Below are 22,539 nucleotides of genomic sequence, written 5' to 3'. Positions count from 1 at the left end.
CTGCTTTGGTGGCCCAGGTTCAGTTCCCAGGCGCAGACCTACACCACTCATCGGGGGCTGTGCTGTGGCAGGGACCCACTTACAAAATAGAGGAAGTCTGGCATAAATATTAGCTCAGAGCCAATCTTCCTCAAGCAAAACAAGGAAGATTAGCAACAGATGTTAGCTAAGGGCGAATCTTCCTCAGCAATAAAAAAGAAGATAATCTAAAAACAAGCTGAAGAATAGTAAATATACAATTAAGCATCTGCTTTTTTAACTTTATAAGCATGTAATTTCCTATGTAATTACAGACTTCCTATTATTAATGACTATAAAATTCAACTGAACATATGCATTTAGAATTTAACCATTTCCTTCTTGTTAGATTATATGGTACAAAATCCCAAACAAAAAAAGGAGGGAGGATACATTGAAAACCAAGCTTTCCTCCCATTCCTGCCCCTGTGCATCTAGTTCCAGCTCCCTAGAGGCAACCACTGTCATGAGGTTCTGATGTGTCCCTCCAGAGATATTCTGGGCATGGTGTATTTATTTGTCTTCAAATTCTACTCTATTGTATTTAACACTGCTATAAACATCTGGAGAAAGATTTAGGAATATGTTGTGACTCCAAGGATTTTTTTATGATTCCTAATAGGGATATATATGTAATTTTTGTAAACGAAGAAATATATATGTGACTTAAGATGATCTGTATTATTGGCAATGGCTTAACATACAGTCTCACGATAAATGACATGCACTTTCAGGGCAAGAGTCAGAGGCAAGGAATGCAGTCTGTTAACCTGTAACAGAGCTATGCTCCATCATTCACTTGTTGACCGAATATCTGAATGTAGGCCCATTAGCTAAATTATCTACAGCATAACATAAATGTTATTATTAAAATTCCCCTGCTGATGAAAAAACAGAGTTAAAGGCACATCAATTCATAAAATGGCTGAAATTTTTCAGTGAATAAAATCAATGTTCACGAAATATTTAAATATATGCCTGAAGATCCTAATTCAAGTTTTCACATGCCTCCAGTCATCACTATCCTCTGCACTCTCTTATATAAAAGCATCTAGTGAGAAAATGAAGAAACTAATTAAAGGATGTGTTTCTGGAGAAACTATGGAAGAAAATTTTAGTGTTTTAAATTTCCCGAGGAATCGTCATAAGGAAAAGAAATTCATCCAAAATTTGCCTTAACTTTAGGTAAGTTTAAATACTGACTCTAAGTCATAAAATAAGAACATTCAAATTTCCAGGACATTTATTTCCCATAAGCTTTAACATCATGGGTGTCAATGTGTTAGTGAGAGCAGAGACAACTGCTGTTAGCAAAGTCTCTGAACAGAGTTCCAATCCTGATGTCTTTTCCTACTAATAAGACTAAGCAGCTCCTGGAGAAGGAGGAAAAACAGAAAGGGAAGTAGGCAGGACAACCAACTTAAAGAACTACTAAATAAGACTGCTAAGATTTATCAAAGATCCTGATTAACTTGACTGAGGATCTCTGGAAAGAATGAGACTGTATAACAACCAATATTATTTTTCATTCAGAATAACAAAATATTAAGTAATTTTTCTCTAATAATATCTTCCAGGCAAAACAGGATTTCCAAATTTCTTTGAAGAAAAAGAGACAGAAAAGAAAGAAAGGAGGAAGGAAGGGAGGGAGGGAGGGGAGAAGGGGAGAAGGGGAGAAGGGGAGAGGGGGAGAGGGGCAGAGGGAGTCAGAGAGGGGGAGGGGAGGAAAGGAGGGGGAGGAGGAGGAGAGAGGGATGGAGGGAGAGAGAGGGAGAGAGGGAGGAAGAAAGGAAAAAGAAAGGCTTAATTCATTTTTGTGAATTTCATAGTTTAAGTAATGCATGCCCACTATAATAACTTTAAAAATATTTAAAAGTAAACAGAATAAATGTGTGATGCTACATAACAGAATAATACATAACAAGACATATAGAATTAGACAATTCTATACTTTAAAACTTACTTAATGTTATAAACATTTTACATTGTTATGAACTGTTTGTAAACATCTTCTTAAACGACTTCATAATGCCATGTTTTGTGGCCATTCCATAATTTCCTTAATTATCCTCCTTACCAGTACCCATTTAGATTACTTATAACATTTATCATAAACTACAATAAAAAATTTTGGTCATAAACCTTTCCTCATTGACCAAAATATTTACTCAGAATATCCCAGAGGGAGAATTACTGGATCAAAGAATATGGTCATCTTTAAGATTCCTGATATATCCTCACCAAACTCCTTTACAAAACGTTACAACAATATATACCTTCACCAATGACATATGAGAATGCCCATTGCATTAAACTCTTGTAAACAGACTATTATAATTTTAAAATCAATTATCTGGCATGCAAAAAAACCATCTCATTCAAAGAAAACAGTTCAGTGGTTACCCGGGGGAGGGGGGAGGGGGGTGGGGGGTGGGCACAAGGGGTGAAGGGGAGCATTTATGTGGTGACAGTCAAGAAATAATGTACAACTGAAATTTCACAATGAGGTAAACTATTATGAACTCAAATTAAAAAAACCCTGTTTTATTATTGTTTTAATTTGTACACTCTGTACCAGGGTTAACATTCTTCATATTTTTGTTTGGCTTTATTTTCCCTTGACAAATTATAAGACTCCTTTATTACTGTCATTTTTCTTTTGAAATGAGAAGAAAATCCACTGCGAAAAAAAATGACACAGAGATCAAAAAGGCAGCACAAATCTGAGTGATGGGTATAGGAGGTTCGCCTACCAAATCTCTACTTGTTTATGATTGAAAATTTAAGGAAATAGAAATTTAATGTAAGAAAAGATAAATGTCTGAGTTTTGTACATAAAAGCAAAATACTTTAGGTGAAGATTTCTTTTCTAATGTTGCTGGACAGATACTAAGGCTAAACCTTTGATACTGTTAGACTGCCTTACTTCATGTTAGCATTTAAATAATCTCCAGGCTCTGGAGGCCCTGCCCTCAGGTGAACAGGGGATGCAGCTCACACACTGGCATGCTTGTTGCCACATTACTGTGAGGAGAACGCTGTCCCAGCTACTTTAACAAGGAGAGTCGCTCCCTGCACATTTTGTGGAAAAAGGCTAGACCCTTAAATGAAACACTGTCACAAAAAGAATAGAACACCAAGTAATGAAGGACATGTCCTGAAAAACTAAAATTCTTCATTTGGTCTACTGCACTTTACATCAGATATTTAAATTTTAAATAGATTTCCTAGGAAAACCTTGAATGCATTATTTCAGAGTTACAATTAAATGACAAAAACTGGAAGGTGATATGCAAGTAGTTGTCCTCAAGTCATGGGATTCTAGACAATTTTTATTTCCAAATATTCTTCAATAGTGTCACAACTTTCAAGACAAAAACTTACTGACATTAAAAAGAAATTAATTCTCATTATAGCACATATTACACTCAGAAAAAATAGAGAATTTCGTAAATGGTCAGGAAATAAGTACAATTTGTCTTTGTGCTAGATTCCAAAAAGTATCCTAAACAAAGTAGCAATCATTTCCCCATCTTTAAATATAAAGTTATTTTACCAAAACAATTTTATGAGCCACTGAGATCTTCTGAATAACTGGAAATTTGCCTCACCTTACACATGCCATAGTCAGTGAGCTTAATGTGTCCTTCAGAGTCCAGCAATACGTTGTCCAATTTCAAATCTCTATAAATTATCCCTCGTTCGTGAAGATAATTTAATGCTAGACTGATTTCTGCAGAGTAAAATCTAAAATAAAATGAAAAACTCATTTGATTCAAATTTTTAAACTGCGGTAAGTTTCTAGAGGAAGATATTTAAGCCCTACTCCCATCTGCAAATGAAAACATCAAAATCAGGTCAAAAGATTTTTTCTCCCTGTGTTTTTAGGGACAATATCAAAACATAAATTGAAGTACCATTTTCCAATATGTGAGCCCCAAACACAACTATAAAAGTTCCAGTCTAAATTAAACTCACACTTTTCATAAAGTTATTAATTTGAGTCTCAAACAGGGGTTCTTTTATATAGAGGTAATATTGGTTTATAACATGACATAAATTTCAGGTGTACATCATTATAGTTTGGCTTCTGTATAGACTACATCGTATTCAATTTGGGTCCTTGGATGTACTTGAGGCAGTCCATACTCCTATGCCCGAAGACAAAGCTGTATGTATATATGCCCATGTACAGCTTCTGCGAGTTTCCATTGCTTTCATCACTTCTTTAAAGGACCAATGACCTTCCAAAATGCTAAAAACCACTGACTGGTCTAGAATAGAAGGAATACTAAAAGCTGACAACTCAAACTATAAAATCCATACCAAAATTCTAGAAAAAGAATTACAAGAAATTATTCTACAACCATAACATTTAATATTAAAGAAATAACTTTTAGAACTACCACCAACTCATTGGTAATAACCAGAACTTTTGGTCTGAATAATGAAAATGAAAACCTCCAAGCTGGTTTATAGCTGCTCTGGTGAATGTTATCATGATCAGGTTTGGAGGTACAGAATTATTTGAATAGGGAACTTGAGCCCTTATTCTGTACTTTGGTTCCTAGGAAAGCAAAGAAGGTATAAGACCAGAACTGGCACTTTAAGACAGTAAAAACTAGACTACTTTCTCCAAGTCCAACTGAACAAAGAACAAATACTGGCTATGTTCACAATTCAAAATATCATCTATGGCTTTGCTATGAAGGTGACCATCTGATAAACCCTAAATAAACAATGGACATACAGTAAATTAAACAACCACCACCACAGTTTGGCTCCAAGATTAGATTAGTCCAATTTATACCTTCTTATGAAATTGAAGGATATTATCTCTTTTTGACAAGAAATTATCAATAAACTAGCAAGATTTCCACTAAATAAGCCATTTTAAACATGAAATCTCTACCCTTTGTTACATAGTTATACAAACGCACATGCTTCATTTTGGCATCACTCTTATGAAACACAAAAAGGTGAGAATACTGCTAATTATGACGAAAAAACAAAACAAAACATGGACTAAACTTCTTATCCAAGGCCATGATCCTTCCCCACCTAACTCCTCCAACATATAAACAATTTACAATCTTGTATAATAACACCAAACTAAGGGCAGAAAATAAACAAACAGATAAATAAATAGACAGACAAATAATATTTAACACTTGTTTCTCTTATTCATCAATATGTACAGGATCAGAGGGAAAAAGTCAAAGGCAGAAGAATTAAGAAATTATAATTACAGGAAGAACAGAATAACATAATAGCTTAAGCGAAGTTGTTTTATTACTCTCAAATATGTATACGAATAATAATCTTGCAATGAAAAATGTCAGAGATAACTGCAAACCTGATAAGACTAATAAGTGACTGTAAATTCATTATTTCAGTAGCTAATGCTGAACAGACAAAAATTATTGAAAATAATTGGGTTTAGCAGACTAAAGGTTTCCCCTTTACTATTGTTTATACTTTTCAATTGCTTATAATTATATTATTATATATGTAATATACAATGTTATATATACACATCTATAATAATGTAAACTAACTTTTAGCTTAGCTTCCACATGACTTTCAAAGAATTAACTAGTATCAAAATAAATGATTTATCTACTGTTTTTTCAAACACTGGCATGTAAAAAATTCCCACAGCTTCCCCCAAAATCCAGCACAAACAGAAAACAAATAAAAAACTTACCTGGCATGTTCTTCAGGAAGTTTTCTTTGTCGCTGCATATGAAACATTAGATCTCCTCCATTTACATACTCTATGACAAAGAACAACCTGAAACAGAGAGAACACGTGAAACCGAGATCCAAAATGAGGCAGCGTAACTTTGCTTTCTAAACACTGTAGAGACTTGTCACAACTTAAAGAGCATTCTGTCTGAAATACCCTAACAAAGATTCCAGGAACTTGGTGGAAACCAAGGTAGTTGGAGTAGAAAGCTGTTTAATCACAGAAGATAGAGGAAAGTAAAGCAGCACGACAATAATTCTGTAAGCTGCTACTTCTCCTCTAGAGCAGTACCGCCTGCAGTCCAAAGCCCCTCACTCCCACCCGGTTCGCAAGAGAAGTCAGTTTCAACTGTCACTTAAGGTAAAGGAGTCAGGAATTCTCCCCCTAGTCAAATTCTAGGAAACTTTAAGTCCTAAAACTAGAATCTTGGGTATATTTAAAAGGTTGGATTCCTACTGCCACAGTTATGACCTGTTTTGTTTGTTTGTTTTGCCTAAAGCAGGTAATTTCCTAATGCTGATCCGACGTGATATTGGCATCCTCTACTGGAGTATGAGCAGCAGGAAGTTATAAGCATGGTACTGTGGCATCCGTCTCCAAGACTTCCACTGAAGCAATCACAGTAGAAAGGGTTCTCATTGTGAAATATACCCAAATGCACAAAGCCAGTAATCATTCCATTATCTCTTCATCTTACCTGCTTTCTGTCTGAAAGCAAGAATGCAGCCCAACAAGGAAAGGATGATTGGATGCCTGCTCAAATACATGCTTCTCTGTCTGTACCCAATCAATATCCTACGTCAAAACATGAAAGAAAGCTACGTCAAACTGAAACGATACCATCAAAACTACGATAAATTTGTTCTCAGCAATTCAATTATCACCAATGCAGTTATTAACTAACTAGGCTAAATATCAAAACCATTGATGATCAGAAACAACAATTTACATACAAAGAGAAAAACACCACCGGTAATCTTTCAATATTATGAAACAGTCTAGGAAACTTACAAAGCTCAAGTACTTTCCTTTGATAATAATATGGTTTGATTTTTATTTTTTAAAAATCTAATAATTATCAGATTACTTTAAATATATCTTACATCATCTGTTTGAGGCATATATTTACAAAAGTAGACTGAAATAAGAAGGCACAAACATTAAGGTTTTCTCTGAAATAGTACACTTAAGCCAATTTCACAGTTCAGAAGTACTAAAACATAACTGTGCTTACCTCATCATCATTGACAAGCTCTTTTTTCACAACTTTCATTGCATAAATACGATCTGTTTTTTTTAATCGTACCAATAGTACTTTGGCATAACTTCCTCTTCCTATTACCCGGAGCAAATCAAAATCCTGAAGACCTAAACTGGACGAAGCTTTGCCACTTTCCCTGGTGTTCATTGCCTGTTGAGAATGTTTATATCAGAGTTATACCTGGAAGTATTTTGCATAATACATTATATTTCTAACACCTAGTTATACCTATGATGATTTTTCAATATTTTTTTATTTAAGTTCTTAACAATTCTTTTCTTACATCATTCCAAATGATATAATCTAACTACTCAAGAGGTTGGATGAATTCATGAGTTGAGGTCAGAGGGGTGGCTGACAGGAATGGAGAAGGAGCTGAAATCTGAGAAACGTTAAACAATATCTTTAAAAGGACCTGATAACTTTTGGGTATGGAGGCAACAGAGATGCTTGAATTAAAAAAAGCCACTACCTTTGGTGACTGGAAGATTGGAGGTACCACTGATAGGAAAATAAAGTGTGAGCATGGGATAAGATTGACAGAGTTGTTGAGATAAAGAGCTTGGTTTTTCACACCGAAGTTAGAATAGGACATCAAGATGGAAGAGTCTGCTGGAAGCCTGATGGATGAAATCTGAGCTAATGAGATGACACATGTAGAGACATTTTTGGAAGTATAAGGCAGTTCAGCTAATGGAAAACATTCTTTGCTACACAATACCAAGGCCCCTTTGGAATGACAAGGTCAGCTTTATAATTCATTCACAACTAGAAACTTAGGCTTCTGGTAATTTATAGAGAAGACTGAAGATAATTTTTTATTAGAAACCTGCAAAATCTCAGCATACAATCAACAGATGTACCCATGAGAATTAAGCAAGAATTTCTAAAGTGAAGAGTATCAAGAAAAACAAAGAGTAAATTTTGAGAAAGATAAAGAAACCAGTAAGTACAAACAGAAAAAAGGTATTATGAAAACTGAAGGGGACAGATGAGTCAAAAGAAGGGTCATACACAAAAATTTAGAAAAAATAATCTGATTTGGTAATAAGGATAAATAAACAAGAGTGAAAAATCAGATTAGGGCAGATTAAGAAAGCAGAGGATGGGGGCCAGCCCCATGGCCAAGTGGTTAAGTTTGCGCACTCTGTTTCGGTGGCCCAGGTTTTGCCAGTTCAGATCCTGGGTGAGGACATGGCACCACTCATCAGGCCATGCTGAGGCAGCATCCCACACAGCAGAGCCAGAAGGACCTACAACTAGAATATAAAACTATGTACTGGGGGCTTTTGGGGAGAAGAAGGGAAAAAAAAGAGAGAGATTGGCAACAGATGTTAGCTCAGGTACCAAACTTAAAAAAAAAAAAGAAAAAAAAGGAAAGCAGAGAATGGTAAGAAGCTAAGGCAACATACAGACTTTAAATATGGTTAACTGGAAACTATAAAAGAGAATCAAATGCAAGAAAAGCAGCAGTAGCTTCACAGAAACAATACAAAGACTGAATGAAACGACAGAAGACAGTGGAATGTCACTTTCAAAGGGCCTTAAAAAAAAACTCTGTTGACCTACAATTCTATATCCTGCAAAAACAGCCTTTAAAATGAAAGTGAAATAACATTTTCAGACAAAAACTAAGGAAATCCATCACCAGCAGGCTCTCACTAAAGGAAATACTGAGTTCTTCAAGAAGAAGAAAGATGATCTGAGATGAAAGGACAGACATGTAGGAAGGAATGTAGAGCAAAAAGAATAAAATGTGGATAAACCTAAATAAGGACTGACTGTTTAAAAACACTAATATGCACACACACACAGAATTTTAAAATATGACAACATAGCATGAAAGGCAGGAAAGAAAAGTGAGCGAATTTAAAGTGTTCTAAGGTCCTTGCATATTCTAGAAAATGGTAGAAGTATTATTAATAATTTGTATTGAATTTAAGTAAGTTAAGGATGTAAGATGGAATCTCTAGAACAACCAGTAATAGAACAGCAAAAGAATTCAAACAAGCTAAAAGAGGTGAAAAAGGAATAATAAATAACCCCAAAGAAGGCAAGAAAAGTAACATAAGCAGGCGAGATACAGAAAACATAGAAAAATGGTAGACTTAAACACAAATCAGTAATTAGCTTAAATTACATTAAATGTAAAAATATGTAAATATTAAAACATACTAAATACTACAGCCAAGGACTGTGAGACTAGAGGGGAAGAAAAGCCCAACTATATGATGTTAATAAGACACACCCTACATATATGGGTACAGAAGGCTGAAAGTAAAAGGACAAAAAGCCATATACCATGCAACCACTAACCAAAAGAGAGTTGTCGCTAAACTAACATGAGACAGAGTAGTTGCAGCCTACTGTAGTAGGCCGACTTCTAAGACGGCCTCCAGTGATCCCCACCTCTTAGTTTTCATGCCCTGTGTAATCCCCTCCCCTTGAGTATGGGCTAGACCTGGTGACTTGCTTCTGGTGAAAAAAGTATGGCAAAAGTGATGAAATGTTCCTTCTGAGACTAGGTTACAAAGACTGAGCTGTGTTTTGCTGGCATGCACTCTCTCTGGATCCTACTGTCTGCTTGCTCTGATGAAGCAAGCTACCTTGTTGTAAGCTGCCCTACAGAGAGGGCCATTTGGCAAGGAAATGAATCCTGTCAACAATGAGGCAAGTAAGTTTGGAAGTGGCTCCTTCCCGAGTCGAGCCTTGAGATGACAGCAGTCCTTGCCAGGACCTCAACTGCAGCCTGTGAGGGACACTGAGGCAGAGCACCTAGATAAGCCACGCTTGGATTCCTGACCCATGGAAACTATCACATAGTCATTCTGTTGTTGTAAGCCGCTGAATTTTGAAGTAATTTGTTACATAGCAATTGCCTAACATAAGGACTTGAAGGCAAGAAGCATTCTACAAACAAAGAGGGATATTTCATTACAAAAAAGGGTTAACCAAATAGAAGATATTAGGATTGTAAATTTATGTGTACTCAATAACATAGCCTCAAAATATGTAAAGCAAAAACTAACAAAACTAAAAGGAACAGGCAAATCCACAATGAACCCTCTTAGTAGGGAAAGAACAAGCAGTCAGTGAGGTAAGTGAATAACAGTGTTCATACTCTTGACCTAACCGACCTACACAGAACACTGTACCCAATAACTACAGAATATATTGTATTTGAAAACACCTGCAGAACATTTACCAATGCCTATGTGCTTGGAATTCAGGAAGTTTCAACAAATCCAAAGGACTGAAATCACACAGAATGTGTTCTTGACTTATAACACAATTAAGCTAGAAGTTAATAATAAAAAAATTTCCCAAATATTTGAAAATTAATCGGTAGACTTTTAAATAATACATGGATTAAAGAAGAAATCATAATAGAGATTAAAATATATTTTAGATTTAATGACTGAAAAGCATGAGAAAATAATAAGAGAAGAAATCAATGCACTTGAATAGAAAATAAGCATTCAACAAAGAAGGGCCAAAAGTCAGTTCCTTGAAAAGACAAATAAATTTATATCCCCCTGGCAAGACTAATAAAGAAAAAGGGAATGTACAATAACTTTTATCAGGAACGAAAAAGGATATCATTCATAGTCTCTGAAATTAACTATTCTATGTCAATAAACTTGAAAATTTAGGTTAGACAAATTCCAAGGAACAACACAGATAAAAGCAGAAAGAGAATAGAAATTGTCCTGGGTCCATTCAGACACAGAATCCAGAATTAAATCCTTCCCACAAAGAAAACCCCAGACCCAGAGTACTTTTCTGATGAATTCTTTCAAAAATGTAAGAATGAAATAATGCCAATCGTATAAAAGAATCCTTCTTGGGAATAGGAAACTTTCCAAAATCATTTTATGAGCCCAGTATTATCTTGATACTGACAAATAGAAATGGCAAGCAATAGGATGTATTGGACAATATGAGGAAGCCATTTGATGTAAACCTAATTCATCCTGACCTTGTCTTTCCAAAAGGACCTGACCACGGCCGTTGACCATGTATTGTATATCTGCTTTAGAGATTCCCTATGGCAAGAACAAAGGCCCTTGAGATAAAGGTGCAACTTCCCTCCCCCTCCTAACGCTGGCATTTCCTTAAGGATTAAGCATCTTTCCTTAGGCTAGGAACTGACTGCTGCGCTCACCTGTGACTGCCCAGCTCGAGACAATAGACTTGCCTCCTGCTACGCCCTCCGAGATAGCAGACCCACTACCTGCTGTGTCCATCAAGCACTGTGCCGACAGGGCAATCTTGTGACTACTGTGGGAGGGACATTTCAATCATATGTGAAACATCCTCTCTGGGGGTAGATAACCACTCTGTACACCTCACTTCTTGGGTGCCCTTTCTTCCTTTGGGAAAAAGGCCCCAGGACATGGTCCTCAGATTTTACCTCAGAATAAACTCTCCCAAATTTTCATTTATAGATTGGTTATGGATTATTTTTGTCGACACTCCCAAATTTTCATTTATAGATTGGTTATGGATTATTTTTGTCGACAATACCAAAACTCAACAATCCAATACAAACAGGGAAAACTACAGGTCAATGACTCTCAATATTTAAAACAACAAAGAAAATCTTAAAGTAAATATTGGCAAATCAAATTCCCCAAAGTATAAAGAGAATAATACATCACAACACAGAGGTTATTCCAGAAATGAAAAATAGCCTTAACAATTGAAAATTAATGAAATCTACAAATGATCAACTCCACAACCGCCAATGATAAGCATGCCACCGACAAACATATCAAATGGAAAGGGATATCTACAAATAAAAGCCTACAGCAAACATTAAACTTGATGTATATTAGAAGATTTCCCTCTGAGATGTGAACAAGACAATAATACCTGATCACCACTTCTTTTCAACATCATTTTGGTCATCTGTAGAGGTCCTTGTAATTCAATACTAAGAAAACTAGGGGGGATCTCAAGATGGCAGCGTAAGCAGACTGAACTCATCTCCTCCCACAAACACAACCAGGTTACAACTATTTTTGGAAAAATTACCCTGGACAGAAAACTGAAAACTGGATAAAAAGAATCCCCACAACAAGGGACAGTCCTGACTAAGGCAGAAGAGGCAGAAATTCCTGTTGGAGAGGAAAAAGGCCACCTTTGGGAGCAGTGGAGCTTCTCAGCTGGCCAGGCGGGAGCCACCCGAAGGTATGCAGTTCTCTCTGGAGAAGTGAGGTCTGGAGCGGGGGCAATACTGCTATAAGCATCCTTCAGACTCAGCCCAACTGAGATGGGAGTCTTACTGTCTGGCTTTGCTGGCTACTAACTGCAGCGGGGACACCCCCAGAAAAGCTATTGGCCGAAAGCCGAAAAGACACAGGTCTTAGAGGGCCCGTGCACAAACTCACTCATTGCAGCAACCTAAAATCACCAGAGAAGGCCTTTGGTGAAATGAGACTCACCTGGTGGGCTCTGGGGGCATCTTGGTGAGAGGAGGGATCTCTCCAGATATTGAGACATTGGTGGGGGCCATTGTTCTGAACTGGTCCAGGTGTGCTGACACAGACCCCAGGGGGCGCCATTGAGGTTCATCCCTTGGCCTGTTAGCCCAGGGGTCTGCCACACCCACTAGAGCACAGATTTAATCCAGGTCAGCCAGGGCAGGCAACCCGCCCTAGGGACTGGCCCCACCTAACAGCAAGCCCTCAGGCTACTTTTCAGCCTGCACTGACTGAGTGCCTTGATCCTCTACAGGCAGGCAAGGGTGTCTGCCACTGTGGGGCAGGGCCCGTGTGAAGACAAGGTGAACTGTGGGGAGCACTGGGGGAGAAGTGGGGGCCCCTGCAGTGTGGCGTCCGGGTACGCTCCAGGGGGTTGAGAATTTGCACGGACCAGGACTGTGTTGAGGGTGTGTCTGGTCCTGTGGGGGGGGTGAGGCTTACCAGCACAGAAGACCTGTGCTTCACAAATAGCCATAAAAACGATCAGCCCCACCTTCCAAAGACTGAAACAATTGAGTGCTTGTGGGCCTAGGGCCAGCCCCACTCAGCTGCACTCCTAAGAGAACTGACAACAGCCTTGTAGGCCTGAGGCCTATCACAACTGTAAGCCCCTCAGCCTAGCAACCAGCTACACTGGGTACCAACCCAATTAAGAGGAAAAACTGCAATAGGAGTGTGCTGATAGACTTTGTAGTCATCGGTGCTGAGGCTCCCCAAACCGGATTTACAAACAGCTCACCAGGGAAGGAAAGACTAGACTCCCTGGTACCTGCAGTGGGAGCAACCCTGCCACAGCAGAAGGACACAAGTAGCCCACAAAGGGGTCACTCCTGGATCTTCTGGACTGGTGAAGAGAGGGAAGCGCACTGCTGGGCCTCATAAGGCATCTCATACATAAGGCCACTTCTCCATGATCAGGAGATACAGCCGACTCACCTAATACATAGAAATAAGCACAGAGAAAGAGGCATAATGAGGAGACAAAGGAATACTTTCCCAGCAAGGGAACAGGACAAAACCCCAGAAAAAGGACTAAATGAAACAGAAACAAGCGACCTACTCGACAAAGAGTTCAAACAAAATATCATGAAGATGCTCACAGATATTGGGAGAAGAATGGATGAACGCAGTGAGCTCATCAGCAAAAAACTGGAAGATATAAAAAAAAAAATCAGAAATGAAGAATACAGCACTGGAAATGAAAAATTCACTAGAGGGACTCAATAGCAGAGTCGAGGATGCAGAAGAACGGATCAGCAAGCTAGACAAAAGCCTAGAGGAAATCACCCAAGCAGAACAGAAAAAAGAAAAAAGAAAAAAGAATTAGACAGAATGAGAACAGTCTAAGGGCACTCTGGGACAATATGAAGTGTGTTAACATTGGATTATAGGTGTCCCAGAAGGAGAAGAGAGAGACAAAGGGGCAGAAAATTTATTTGAAGAAATAATAGATGAAAATTTTCCTAACCTGAGGAAGGAAACAGACATCCAAGTTCAGGAAGCACAGAGAGCTCCAAACAAGATAAGCCCAAAGAGGCCCACACCAAGACATATTATAATTAAAATGTCCAAAATTAAAGATAGAGAGCGAGTCCTAAAAGCAGCAAGACAACGGCAACAAGTGACATACAAAGGGAAGCCCATTAGGATATCAGCAGACTCCTCAGCTGAGACCCTACAGGTGAGAAGAGAATGGCATGACATATTTAAAGTGCTAAAAGGAAAAAACCTACAGCCAAGTGTACTCTATCCATCAAGGTTGTCATTCAGAATGGAAGGAGAGATAAAGAGCTTCCCAGACAAGCAAAAATTAAAGGAGTTTATCACCAAGAAACCAGTTCTTCAAGAAATGCTGAAGGGACTTATTTCAGTGGGAAAGCAATGACCACAAATAGAGATTAAAAAAATTATCAAAAAAACAAAACAACAACAAAAAAAACAGACAATAAAATCACTTGCCAGAGCAATTCGGCAGGAAAAAGAAATAAAAGGAATCCAAATAGGCAACGAAGAAGTAAAACTCTCGCTGTTTCCTGACAACATGACCTTATACATAGAAAACCCCAAAGAATCCATAGGAAAACTATTAGAAACAATCAACAGCTACAGCAAAGTTGTAGGGTATAAAATCAACATACATAAATCAGTAGCATTTCTATATGCTAACAATGAACTAACAGAGAAAGATCTCAAGAACTCAATCCCATTCACGATCGCAACAAAAAGAATAAAATACCTTGGGATAAATTTAACCAAGGAAGTGAAAGATCTATACAACGAAAACTACAAGACTTTCTTGAAAGAAATCAATGACGACATAAAGAGATGGAAAGACATTCCATGCACATGGATTGGAAGAATAAACGTAGTTAAAATATCCGTTCTACCTAAAGCAATCCACAGATTCAACGCCATCCCAATCAGAATCCCAGTGACATTCTTTACAGAAATTGAACAAAGAATCCTAAAATTCATATGGGGCAACAAAAGACTCTGAATTGCTAAAGCAATCCTGAGAAAGAAGAACAAAGCTGGAGGCATCACAATCGCTGACTTCAAAGCATACTACAAAGCTACAGTAATCAAAACAGCATGGTACTGGGACAGAAACAGGTGCACAGATCAATGGAACAGAATTGAAAGCCCAGAAATAAAACCACACATCTATGGACAGCTAATCTTTGACAAAGGAGCTGAGGGCTACAATGGAGAAAAGAAAGTCTCTTCAACAAATGGTGCTGGGAAAACTGGACAGCACATGTAAAAAAGTGAAAATTGACTAATCTTTTCCACCATTCACTAAAATAAACTCAAAATGGATCAAAGACCTAAAGATTAGGCCTGAAACAATAAGTCTTCTAGAAGAGAACATAGGCAGTACACTCTTTGACATCAGTTTCAAAAGAATCTTTTCAGACACCATAACCCCTCAGACAAGGGAAACAACAGAAAGAATAAACAAACGGGACTTCATCAGACTAAAGAAATTCTTCAAGGCAAGGGAAAACAAGATTGAAACAAAAACACAGCCCACTAATTGGGAAAAAATATTTACAAGGTATTTATCTGACAAAGGGTTAATCTCCATAATATATAAAGAACTCACACAGCTCAACAACAAAAAATGAAATAACCCAATCAAAAAATGGGCAGGGGACATGAACAGACATTTCTCCAAAGATATACGGATGGCCAATAGACACATGAAAAGATGCTCATCATCACTAATCATCAGGGAAATGCAAATCAAAACTACACTAATATATCACCTTACACCTGTTAGAATGGCAAAAATATCCAAAACCCAGAGTGACAAATGTTGGAGAGGCTGTGGAGAAAAAGGAACCCTCATACACTGTTGGTGGGAATGCAAACTGGTGCAGCCATTATGGAAAACAGTATGGAGATTTCTCAAAAAGTTAAAAATAGAAATACCTTATGACCCAGCCATCCCACTACCAGGTATCTATCCTAAGAACCTGAAATCAGGAATTCCAAAAGTCCCATGCACCCCTATGTTCATCGCAGCATTATTCACAATAGCCAAGTCATGGAACCAACCTAAGTGCCCAGCAACTGATGATTGGATAAAGAACATATGGTATATATATACAATGGAATACTACTCAGCCACAAAAAAAGGACAAAGTCGTCCCATTCACAACAACATGGATAGACCCTGACGGTATTATGTTGAGTGAAATAAGCCAGACAGAGAAAGATGAACTCTGTTTGACTCCACTCCTAGGTGGTAGTTAACATATAGACAAAGAGAACTGATCGGTGGTTACCAGGGGAAAAGGGGGGTGGGGGGAGGGCACTAAGGGTGAAGTGGTGTACCTACAACATGACTAATAATAATATACAACTGTAATTTCACAAGGTTGTTAACTATCATAATCTTAATAAAAAAAAAAATCATACATCATGATCAAGATCAAGTGGGTTTCATTCCAGGGATGCAAGGATGGTTCAATATCTGCAAATCTATCAACGTGATACACCACATTAACAAAATGAAGAATAAAAATCACATGATCCTCTCAATAGATGTAGAGAAAGCATCTGACAAGATACAGCATCCATTTATGATAAAAACTCAAAAACAAAATGGGTATAAAAGGAAAATACCTCAACATAATAAAGGCCATATATGACAAACCCACAGCACATATCATTCTCAACGGAAAAAAACTGAAAGCTATCCCTCTAAGAACAGGAACCAGACAAGGATGCCCACTGTCACCACTCTTATTTAACATAGTATTGGAAGTCCTAGCCAGAGCAATCAGGCAAGAAAAAGAAATAAAAGGGATCCACACTGGAAAAGAAGAAGTGAAACTATCACTCTATGCAGATGACATGATTTCATATCTAGAAAACCCTAAAGAATCCACTAAAAAACTTTTAGAAACAATAAAGGAATACAGTCAAGTCGCGGGATACAAAAGCAACATACAAAAATCGGTTGCATTTCTACACACTAACGACAAAGTAGCAGAAAGAGAAATTAAGAATACGATCCCATTTACAATTGCAACAAAAAGAATAAAATACCTAGGAATAAACTTAACCAAAGAGGTGAAAGATCTGTACACCAAAAACTATAAAACATTGTTGAAAGAAATAGAAGACACAAAGAAATGGAAAGATATTCCATGCACTTGGATTGGAAGAATTAACATCGTTAAAATGTCCATACTTCCTAAAGAAATCTATAGATTCAACACAATCCCTATCAAAGTTCCAACAATATTTTTCACAGAAATAGAACAAAGAATCCTGAAATTTATATGGAACAACAAAAGACTCCAAATAGCCAAAGGATTCCTGAGAAAAAAGAACAAAGCTGGAGGTATCACACTCCCTGACTTCAAAATATACTACAAAGCCATAGTAACCAAAACAGCATGGTACTGGCAGAAAAACAGACACACAGATCAGTGGAACAGAATCAAGGGCCCAGAATTAAACCCACACATTTATGGACAGCTAATATTCAACAAGGGAGCCAAGAGCATACGATGGAGAAAGGAGAGTCTCTTCAATAAATGGTGTTGGGAAAACTGGACAGCCACATGCAAAAGAATGAAAGTAGACCATTACCTTACACCATGCACAAAAATCAACTCAAAATGATTAAAGACTTGAATGTAAGACATGAAACCATGAAACTTCTAGAAGAAAACACAGACAGTGTGCTCTTTAACATCAGTCTTAGCAGCATATTTTCAGGTACCATGTCTGACCGGGCAAGGGAAACAAAAGAAAAAATGAACACATGGGACTACATCAAACTAAAAACCTTCTGCACAGCAAAGGAAACCATCAACAAAATGAAAAGACAACCTAACAATTGGGAGAAGATATTTGCAAACCATATATCAGATCAGGGGTTAATATCCAAAATATACAAAGAACTCATACAGCTCAACAACAAAAAAACCAACAACCCAATTAAAAAATGGGCAAAGGATCTGAACAGAGATTTCTCTAAAGAAGATATACAGATGGTCAACAGGCATATAAAAAGATGCTCAACATCGTTAGCTTCAGGAAATGCAAATCAAAACTACAAATGAGGTATCACCTCACTCCGGTCAGAATGGCTATAATTAACAAGACAGGAAACAACAAATGTTGGAGAGGATGTGGAGAGAAGGGAACCCTTGTACACTGCTGGTGGGAGTGCAAACTGGTGCAGTCACTATGGAAAGCAGTATGGAGTATCCTCAGAAAATTAAGAATAGATCTACCATATGATCCAGCTATCCCACTGCTGGGTATTTACCCAAAGATCTTGAAAATGCAAAAGCATAAAGATTCTTGCACCTCTATGTTCACTGCAGCTTTATACACAATAGCCAAGACTTGGAAGCAACCTAGGTGCCCATCAAGGGAGGAATGGATAAAAAAGATGTGGTATTTATACACGATGGACTACTATTCAGCCATAAGAAATGATGAAATCTGGCCATTTGTGACAACATGGATGGACCTTGAGGGTATTATGCTGAGGGAAGTCAGTCAGAGGGAGAAAGTCAAATACCATATGATCTCACTCATAAGTAGAAGCTAAAAACAACGACAAACAAACACATAGCAATGAAGATTGGATTGGTGGTTACCATAGGGGAAGGGGCAGGGGGGAGGGCAAAAGGGGTGATTAACCTCACATGTGAGGGAATGGACTATAATTAGTTTTTGGTGGTGAACATGAAGTAATCTACACAGAATCTGAAATACATTACAATGTACATCCCAAAGCTATATAATGTTATAAACCAATGTTACTGCAATTAAAAATATAAATAAATAAAATACCAAGAAAACTAATCTGTAAGATTTGAAAAGGAAGAAATGAACCTGTTATTCATAGATAAGATTATCATATACGTAGAAAACCTAAAAATACCTGTAGATAAGCTATTAGAATAAATAAATCAATTAGCAAAGTCTCAGGATCCAAGACAATTTAGAAAAAAACTTATTTCTATATAATAGTATTAAATTTATTTTAATTTAAAAATTTACATCAAATACCTATAGTGCAAGAACTCTGAAAACTACAAAACACTGACAGAAATTTAAAAAGATCTAGGGGTTGGCCCGGTTGTGCAGCAGTTAAGTGCACACATTCCGCTTCTCGGTGGCCCAGGGTTTGCCAGTTCGAATCCCAGGTGCAGACATGGCACTGCTTGGCACACCATGCTGTGGTAGGCATCCCACGTATAAAGTAGAGGAAGATGGGCATGGATGTTAGCTCAGGGCCAGGCTTCCTCAGCAAAAAAAAAAAGAGGAGGACTGGCAGTAGTTAGCTCAGGACTAATCTTTCTCAAAAAAAAAAATAAATAAATAAAATAAAAAGACCTAAGTAAATGGAAGAATATACCGTGTTCATAGATTGAAGACTTGATATTGTAAAGATGTCACTTTTCCTGAAATTGATTGACGGGTTTGGTTTATTCGTTTGATTCTGTGGAAACTGGCAAGCCAATTCTAAAATTTATATGAAAATTCAAAAAGCTAGTAAGAGTAGCTAAGATAATCCCCAGAACAACAAAGTAGAAGAATTTTACTAGATATAAAAACATTACAAAGCTATAGTAATCATAACAGCATGATATCAGCACAAGATAGATAAAATGACGGAAAATAAAAGAGAAACCAGAAATATACCATGTAATGGGCATATAATTGATGAAAAGATAGCTCTGCAGAGCCAGCCCTGATGGCCTAGTGGTTAAAGTTTCACACGCTTCACTTGGGGCCCGGGTTCAGTTCCCAGGTGCAGAATCACAGTAGCCATGCTGTGGCAGCAGCTCACATAGAAGAACTAGAAGGACTTACAACTAGAATATACAACTATGTACCGGGGCTTTGGGGAGGGAGAAAAAAGACAGCTCTGCAGAGTAATGGGGGAAAGTATAGTCCTTTCAATATTCTCAATAACCTTGGGGAAGACATAGTTTTCTTAAAGGGGCCCCAAAAGCAGTACCCAAAAAGGAAAGACGGATGTATTTCACTACATTAAAAGTCAAGGATATCTGTTCATCAAAAGGCATCATTAACAGAGTGAAAATACAAGTCATAGGCTGGGAGAATACATTTGCAATATATAACTGATAGGCTAATGTCAAGAATACACAAAAAACTTCTACGAATCAGTAGAACAAAGGCAGACTACTCATTTTCTTTTAAAGAGACATAAATAGGCACTTAACTAAAAATGATATTCAAATGGCCAATAAATATTTGAAAAGGTGTGAGGCAAGGAAATGCACATAAAAACTATAATAAACTACTACTCCACATTCAACAGATTGGGTAAAATTAAAAAGAAAGACTATACAAAGTGTTGACAAGGATGTGGAGCAAATCAAACTCTCAGATGTTGTCTAAACTGATATAAGCACTTTGGAAAACTGTTTGGTATTATCAACTAAAGTTCAATGTACACAATTCAGGAATTCCACTCCTAGTCATACACCTAACAAAAATGCTTACATACGTGCGCCAAACTACATTTACAAGAATGTTCATAGCAATGTATCATAACAATCCCAATCTAGGGTGAAAAATCAAAAGTAGAATAAACTGAATCAACAGTGAAAATAAACGAAATACTGATATCAAACATGGCTGAACCTCACAAACGCAACATTGAGCAAAGGAAGCCAGCACAAAAAGCATACTGTACGAATCTATCTGCATAAAGTTTGAAGGAAAAAGCAAAACTAATCTGTGGTGTTAAGACAGCAGTTACCTGAAGGGAGGAGGGAGTGTTAGTGACTGGGAAAAGGCACAGATGGGATTCTGGGATGCTAGTAGACCCTACTTCTTGATCTGGGTGGTCAATATTGTCCACTCATCTAGCTATATACTCGTCAGCTGTGTACTTCACTGTATGTTATTCTTCAACTTTAAAGTGTATAAAAAATCTTGAAGATAAAAGCAAATGAATCTTTGGTAAACAACCAAAGCAATAAATAATACAACCAACGAGAAACTGCAAAAAACCCCCAAAAGCTATGAAAGAGTATTAAAGACCAAATAGAAGAAAACATTAGCAACTCATGGTGTCAGAAGAACAGAGGATTCATTCCTTGTTAGAAATTTCCTCCTTTGAATGACTCATTCAACCTATGAACAAAATATGGAAGATGTGGTTACAGTTGCAGGACAGATTATAAATGTTAACAACCTTGGCAACATAAAAATAAACATGTAGGTAAAAGAGTAAAGTTGGAAGAAAGAAAAGGGATGACTAGAGGAAAGTCAAGGTATAGACCAAAAGAGAACAAGAAACTAAGATGTAAGATTAAATAGGCAACCAACAGATGTGCTTCAAATGATACAAGAGAGAGAAGTGGGTAGACAAACAACACTGGCCGTGTATTGCTAACTGTTCTAGCTGGGTAATGGGTACAGGGGCTTTGTTATACTATTCTGTTATTTTTATTTATGTTTGAAATTTTCCATAACTAAAAATTGTTTTTTTATTTTAAAGGTAACCAAGAGTAAAAAATAATATACTTATCAAACATTGGAAAGAGAAGGGAAAAGGGAGAGGTAATGTGAACTAAGCCTTCAGGGCCAGAAATATATAAAGTCGAAAAATTGAAAAACAGAGGTATAAACATTATGGACACAAACAGAAATGACTGAAAAAGGCTGCCTCTCTGAAGTCAAAGTGGGAGTGGAAGGTATGAGGCAAAAATTTTTTTCACTACAAGCTTTTAACAAAGAATTGGTTATCATTTTACTTAGATATTTTTAGTTAAAAATTATTTTATTTTAAAAACTGATAAAATGTTTAATTGTCAGAAAAAAATAATGGTGGTTAAGATGCTTAATCATTTATACTTTAAATAAACAATTAGCCTATAAAATGGAAAGATTTATAATGTATTTTAAACAATACTATCAAGTATTCTAAACACCATTCTTAAATACATTATATTTTTTAAATTATGATATCTTAAAATGAAAATAAATTATCCCACCAGACTATTTCTTAAATGAATTTAGTAATTTAATTAAATCAGAATAAAACTCAAGAAACATTAAAAATCATTCCTGCATTTTGCCATTATGATCTAACCAAGCAAGTCAATTTATCATATTTTTAAACTGTCAAGTCTTACTAAAAAGCTGATAACATAATGTATCAGACTAAAATAAGACTAATTATCTTACCTCCTTTTCTTCACCAACTTGGTCCAAACTCTCATGACTTGAAGGATTATACGGAATTACTAAAAACCCAATCGTAAACATTAAAAAAAGGGAGAAAAATATAGCATTCATCAACTGAATTTGACTTAAAATTTTCTTTTGACTTGATTTTTTTAAGTTTTTATTTCTGAATAAGTTTTCATCATTTAAAAGTGAATATCTGTCCTACTAATAAACTGTGCACAGACATGAGTTAAATCTTCATCTTTAATGAGGGTAAAGAGAGGGAGAACCAATCACTAGCCAAGTACTGAGTTTAACAAATATTTCTGGTATTTTAAAAATAT

The 22,539-nt window shown here is 36.8% G+C and overlaps 1 protein-coding gene across 1 annotated transcript in view; it reads right to left on the bottom strand.

Moving 5' to 3' along the window:
- The window catches only part of PRKCI (protein kinase C iota), a 74,392-nt gene that overhangs the window by 11,231 nt on the left and 40,622 nt on the right, over positions 1-22,539 (bottom strand). Inside the window, exons 8-12 of the mRNA XM_014732748.3 lie at positions 22,214-22,272; positions 7,002-7,178; positions 6,465-6,562; positions 5,726-5,812; positions 3,630-3,765 (exon numbers count right to left, since the gene is read on the bottom strand). Coding sequence (XP_014588234.2) covers positions 3,630-3,765; positions 5,726-5,812; positions 6,465-6,562; positions 7,002-7,178; positions 22,214-22,272 — 557 coding nt within the window. The remainder of the gene's footprint in view (positions 1-3,629; positions 3,766-5,725; positions 5,813-6,464; positions 6,563-7,001; positions 7,179-22,213; positions 22,273-22,539) is intronic.

The sequence above is a fragment of the Equus caballus genome, chromosome 19 (assembly GCF_041296265.1).
Source record: "Equus caballus isolate H_3958 breed thoroughbred chromosome 19, TB-T2T, whole genome shotgun sequence".
NCBI lineage: Eukaryota > Metazoa > Chordata > Mammalia > Perissodactyla > Equidae > Equus > Equus caballus.
This window is presented reverse-complemented; position numbering and strand designations above follow the sequence as displayed.